Source organism: Octopus sinensis, linkage group LG19 (assembly GCF_006345805.1).
Source record: "Octopus sinensis linkage group LG19, ASM634580v1, whole genome shotgun sequence".
Lineage (NCBI taxonomy): Eukaryota > Metazoa > Mollusca > Cephalopoda > Octopoda > Octopodidae > Octopus > Octopus sinensis.
In genome coordinates, this window is record NC_043015.1 from 27,855,011 (window position 1) to 27,861,688 (window position 6,678).

At 36.6% G+C, this 6,678-nt stretch overlaps 1 protein-coding gene across 1 annotated transcript in view; it reads right to left on the bottom strand.

Moving 5' to 3' along the window:
- Positions 1-2,063: 2,063 nt before the first annotated feature.
- LOC115222264 (ras-related protein Rab6) overlaps positions 2,064-6,678 on the bottom strand; it is a 218,660-nt gene continuing 214,045 nt past the window's right edge. The window contains exon 8 of the mRNA XM_029792428.2: positions 2,064-2,330. Coding sequence (XP_029648288.1) covers positions 2,263-2,330 — 68 coding nt within the window. The 3' untranslated portion in view covers positions 2,064-2,262. The remainder of the gene's footprint in view (positions 2,331-6,678) is intronic.

Here is a 6,678-nt window from a genome sequence, read left to right on the forward strand (position 1 = left end):
TTCGTATATTTTACCCCAGTGTCACTTTGATGGCATGCATTGTACTCTCTCACTCAATAATAATAATAATAATGATAGTAATAGTAGTAATATTAGTAGTTGTTGTTGTTATTATTATTATTATTATTATTATTATTAGCAGTGGATTGCCAGAATTGTTAGAGCATCACACAAAATGCCTAGCAGCATTTGTTCCAGTTCTTTACATTCTGAGTTCAAATCCCACCAGGTTCACCTTTTGCTTTTAGTCCTTTTGGGTGCAATAACATGCCATTCCAATACAGAGATGGATCTAATCAACCAACCAATCAGCCTTATCACACTCCAAATCTCTAGCCTTTTGCTTATATATTATTATTATTATTATTACTATGAACAGTACATTTGCTGTTAACTGTGTTTCTTGTGCAGAATGAAGTTGAGATTTCTTACCAGAGAGGATATGAGAAACTGTAAACGGTTGTCTTCCATAAGGGTATACTTATAAATGAGTGAATGGAAACAAATCCAAGTGGAATTGTCCTCCAAATAGGTTAAACTTACACTAACAGCCTTAAACAATCCTTATTCAGGGACCTTTTGAGCGGGATGGGCTACTCCACCTGAAGAAAATTCTAACTGGGCCCCACCTGCAAGGTCATGCGCTGTTTATCTTGATATGAGATTACCATGTTGCGCACATATGGTTGTGATGCATGTGCCTAGTGTACCCTTATCAGGCGGGTAGTCATGATGGGTATATTGGGCTTCGTATATTTTACCCCAGTGTCACTTTGATGGCATGCATTGTACTCTCTCACTCAATAATAATAATAATAATGATAGTAATAGTAGTAATATTAGTAGTTGTTGTTGTTATTATTATTATTATTATTATTATTATTAGCAGTGGATTGCCAGAATTGTTAGAGCATCACACAAAATGCCTAGCAGCATTTGTTCCAGTTCTTTACATTCTGAGTTCAAATCCCACCAGGTTCACCTTTTGCTTTTAGTCCTTTTGGGTGCAATAACATGCCATTCCAATACAGAGATGGATCTAATCAACCAACCAATCAGCCTTATCACACTCCAAATCTCTAGCCTTTTGCTTATATTATTATTATTATTATTATTATTATTATTATTATTAGCCAAAAGAAATTTCTTAGTGAATTAGATTATAGAAGATGCACTAACTCAACTGAAATAAAGTTTAAGACAAAAGAATGGCTCAAGGCTAAGATTTTTCTTTTTTTTCTTTTGTTTTCTTTTGTTTTTAATTAGGATCGCTGAAAGCCAAAAAACAAAACATTCCCAAGAGAAATAGACCAATTAACATAAATGAGAAAATAAGATCAATTAAACATAATTATGCAAGGAGTTGAAAAAACAAAAAAAAAACAAAACAAAACAAAAAAACAAAAAAAAAAACAAAAAAAAAACTAAACAAGATAATTTCTGGTCCAAACCTGTTTGTGTTCAAGACTGGTGACATTCCGGACACACGGACACACACACACACACACAAAAAAGAGAAAGATATAGTTCTAGAAGGAAAAGAAAGTTGATGTTTTATTTGACATCATCATCATTATCAACAACAACAACAACAACAACAACAACAACAGACATATTAAGTTATATTGGATTTTTATACAATTACCAAGTTTTCTAAGGAGAAAAAAAAAAAAAAAAAAAAAGCACTGTGCCTCACAAAAGCAAAAACAACAAAGCATCCAAAATAATAGACAAAAAAAAAAGACACAACCTGTCCCCCCCCCACGCACTAAAAAAAAAAAGGAGAAAATCAAACAAACAAAAAAAAAATTATAACAACATACACATATACACACATTCAAATTGAATCAGCCATGGCAACAAGTTCATTAATGTATTTTCGATTCTGAAGGGTTAGCTACAGAGGTAAAGTCAACCTTGAGTCTGATATGGCTGTTGGTTTGTTTATATTCATTTTTTTTTTTTCCTCTCACAGAACTCTTCTTTAAAAAAAAAGTATAGTCAGATGACAGACATATTCAGACAATGAATGTTCTGATGCTTTTGTATTTTTTTTTATTCATTTTATTTTATTTTATTTCTCTTTTTTTTTTTTGAAATTTTTATTATTATTTTTTTTTCTATACATATTTCCCCATTTGCATTATTCCGTAATAATAAAATGTTTTTTTCTTTCTCTCATTTTTTGTTTGTTTTGTTTTTTTCTTTTCTTTTTTTTTCTTTTTGATACTCAACAAGGGATGAATTATTTGTATTATTACATCAACAACTACAGCTGCCTTCTTGCGTTTGAGGCTCGGCTGGCGTCTCCTTCAACTTTACCTCTGTCACTGAGAGCAACGGTTAAGGAAAAAAAAAAAAAACACAAAAAATTCAACATTACAAAACTAATAACCGAACTGACAAGCAGCTTTTGACAAATAAATGGACATGCACATGCTGTTAGATTTTTTCACTATTTTTTCTTTTACATTTGCTAATTCACAGAAAGCCAATCTAAGAATTTTGGCATAAGAAGCCAGTGCAGTTAGTGTTGCATTTGAGCTGTTAAAGATAAAAAACTGGAAGGATAACACAAGCAGGGAAGGAGGGAAGGAGCAAGTGATCTTAAGACAGGCACAACAAGGAAAAAAGAGTCAGTGTGGCTGAAGAAAAAAAAAGAAAAAGCATGCATTACCGATAGCTTCAGAGTGAGAATTTGGAATTTGGAAACGGGTAGCAGTTACAAAATTACAGAAATGGCAGAAGAGGCTGAGGGCAGACATAACTTATTAACGATCATGATGATCAAAGAGTTTTCGCTGAGCGTGAAGTGGATGGTTTAGTTCAGACGGGTCTCGTAAAATTAGTGGCGGCACACTCTTTGAATACGCAAAATAATTCTATACATCAAGATAGATTAAAAAAAAGATAAATGAATAAACGGATACAAAAAAAAACAAAAAAAAAAAGATAAATCAAAATAATTTTCGGTAATAATAAGTTAATTATAAATCAATAATCCTTCAAAGGAACGGTTTGCATATGTGTAGATGAGATCATTTTAATATTGGAGAATGTATGGAAGGAACGATGACAATAGGGAAAGGATTTAGACTACACAAAGAAGTTTCAATGATTAAATATGAAATGCGGTAAAAGTTTTAACGAGAGAAAGAGGAGAGAGAAAGAGAGGGAGAAGAGATAGAAAAGATATACATAAATACACACATATTTATATAAATCACGTGATCACGTGACAGACCAGACCATCAGATGTTGTTACACATCGCTGGTCACAATGCGTTCGCATTGTTTTAGCCTTCGAATGACGCCACTCCGCTGGCTAAGCGAGCAGGCCAACAGAAGAAAGAGTGGGAGAAAGAGTGGTGAAAGAGTACAGCAGGGATTGCCACACCCTGCCGGAGCCTCGTGGAGCTTTTAGGTGTTTTTGCTCAATAAACACACACAACACCCGGCCTGGGAATTGAAACCGCGATCCTACGACCACGAGTCCGCTGCCCTAACCACTGGGCCATTGCGCCTCCATTTATATAAATATAGGTGCAAATGTGGCTGTGTGATAAGAAGTTTGCTTTTCAACCACGTGGTTCCGGGTTCAGTCCCACTGTGTGACACTTTGGGGAAGTGTCTTCTACTACAGCCAGACTAATGAAAAGGAGGGGGAGAGGAACTAGAGAACTGGCCCAAATATTTACAACAGTAGACTCTGCTAAAGGTAACCTATTTCTTTATTACCCACAAGGGGCTAAACATAGAGGGGACAAACAAGGACAGACGTAGGTATTATGTCGATTACATCGACCCCAGTGCGTAACTGGTACTTAATTTATCGACCCCGAAAGGATGAAAGGCAAAGTCAACCTCAGCGGAATTTGAACTCACAACGTAACGGCAGACGAAGTACCGCAAAGCATTTCGCCCGGTGTGCTAACCAAGGACCAACCCATGCCAGGTTTTGAACTTAAAATGCAATGAATCAGAATAAATACTGCAAGCCTTACTGTCTGATGCTCTATCAATTCTACCAGTCCATTAGTCTTAGAGTGGTACTTATTTTCCCCCATCCTTCCAGGATGGAAAGTAAAATTGACCTTGGAGGGATTTGAACTCAGAATGTAAAAAGTTGGAGCTGAAAGTGCAATGCATTCAGTTAGACACTGTAATGCATCTGCCTGCCCTAAACTTACTTAATTTTTTTCAACCCTGAAAGGATGAAAGGAAAAGGTGACACGGGTAGGATTTGAACTCTGAATGCTGGAATAAATGCCATAAGGCATTTCATCTAATGCTCCACTGACTCTGCCCATTTTACCACCCATAAAAATATATTGTCAATTTTCACAAAATAACGAGAATAATATTGGTAATTCAGCAAAGGCAAAGATAAAAGAGACAGGTGAGTAACATTTATGGGAAAACATAGAGAGTTTTAGAGGTGCATTTGATATTTTTGCAAAGGTAGTAACAGTTTGTCAATTGGTAACTTATATTTTAACCTTTATACTAAATGTAACAGACAAGTTGACTATTCTATCTTCACACAAACCGACTGATCGATTCTTAGAAGAACAATATGTGCTTTTATGTATTGCCATAAAAGCATGAAACATCTAGATGAGATTCAACTAAGTAATAATTTTGACTACGTTAACTCAACGATGAAATGGAATGAAATAAATTCAGTTAGTTCAAACTCAGATACTAATTAATGTCAATGAATTCAAATATTAACACACTTATTAATGAAATATGCTTTCCTTTTGGGTATTTCAATAATTGTCACCACATAAAACATTTCAATATATAGTATGATGATGATGATGATGAAGTATGACTAATCATCATCATCATCATCGTTTAGCGTCCGCTTTCCATGCTGGCATGGGTTGGACGGTTCAACTGGAGTCTGGGAAGCCAGAAGGCTGCATCAGGCTCCAGTCTGATCTGGCAATGTTTCTACGGCTGGATGCCCTTCCTAACGCCAACCACTCCATGAGTGTAGTGGGTGCTTTTTACGTGCCAGATAAGGCTGGCAAAAGGCCACGATCGGATGGTGCTTTTTACGTGCCACCGGCACGGAGGCCAGGCGAGTCTGGCAACGGCCATGATCGAATGGTTCTTTTTACGTGCCACAGGCACGGAGGCCAGTTACAAAAATAAATAAATAAGTAAATAAAAACATAAATGTTAGTTTTGTAGAAGTTCAAAGATTTTAGAAAAGTTTTTTTCTTGTTTTCTAGAAATTTGCTAATCCTGGCACTAAAAATAGTGGCTTGGATATTTTCTAAATATTTTCCAGAACTTATGTATCTGTGGACCACTGGACAGTTGATAGCTTTTAGATAATAATTTGTGCCAGGATATCTTTAATTTTTGTTTTATATCAGCATTGCCAATGATGGAAATGTGGTTGGAGGAATACTCAAAGATATTGTTTTATATGTAAGATATATATGTAGGCCATGAGCAAAAAAAAAAAAACCAACAAAATTATAGAATGCAGTAATGCTCCTGCAAGTGGGACAGTGTTGCTGCTGTTACGTACACAAAAATTCTGAGCTGCATCCAGAGAAAGATCACTCAAATTGGTTGGCATTCAATCACTAACAGACATTCCAAACTTCTGGTCTACAGGCTTGTTACTTCCTCTCTCTATCATCACCACAAGGGAGCTGGCTGGTCTCATACCTTGACCATTCATGCACCCTCGAGTCAATTTTCTTATCACCACTCATCACTATTATTGCATCCAACACCACTGACCTGCCACGAACAAAAAAAAAAAAACTATACCCAGTTCTTTCTCCTGAAAATATCTAGAATCTTGTCCTTGCTTATAATTTTTTGATTGTTGCCAGAGCAACAAGCTGGCCTCCATGCCGGTGGTATGTGAAAAAACATTCGAGCAAGGTCATTGCCAGTGCAGCTGGACTGGCTCCTGTGCAGGTGGCACATAAAAAGCACCATTTGAGTATGGCTGTTGCCAGTACCGCCTGACTGGCCCCTGTGCCGGTGGCACGTAAAAGCACCCACTACACTCTCGGAGTGGTTGGCATTAGGAAGGGCATCCAGCTGTAGAGACACTGCCAGATCAGATTAGAGTCAGGTGCAGCCATCTGGTTCACCAGACCTCAGTCAAATCGTCCAACCCATGCTAGCATGGAAAGCGGACTTTAAACGATGATGATGATTATCTGTTATATCTGCATCAGTTCAAATGAAACACCAACAACATCATGCACACCTGCATCACAGGACCTGCAAATGATGTGGTGCAGCACCTTCTTCCAGACTCAGCTAGTAAATACTGGCCCACCACCAGTCGAAGGAAGTTGTTGTCCAACTATATATCTACAGGTCAGCCCTAATCAAGCAGAGTATGATCAAAAACATTTTAATAAATGACCACCCTGTCTTTTTAGAGCATTCCCTTACATGTCTTTTCCTTATTTAACCCTTTTATTACTAACCCGGCCAAAACCGGCTCTGGCTCTGTGGTAAAATGTCTTGTTTTCATAAATTTTGAATTAAAATCTTCCACAAAACCTTAGTCACAATTTATGGTTCCTAACACTAGCTTAATGATAACTAAGTTATTTTACTAAATTCTTTGTCATATTTAAAATAATTGAAAGAAACACAGAGCATCTCAAAATAAATACAGTAACGAAAGGG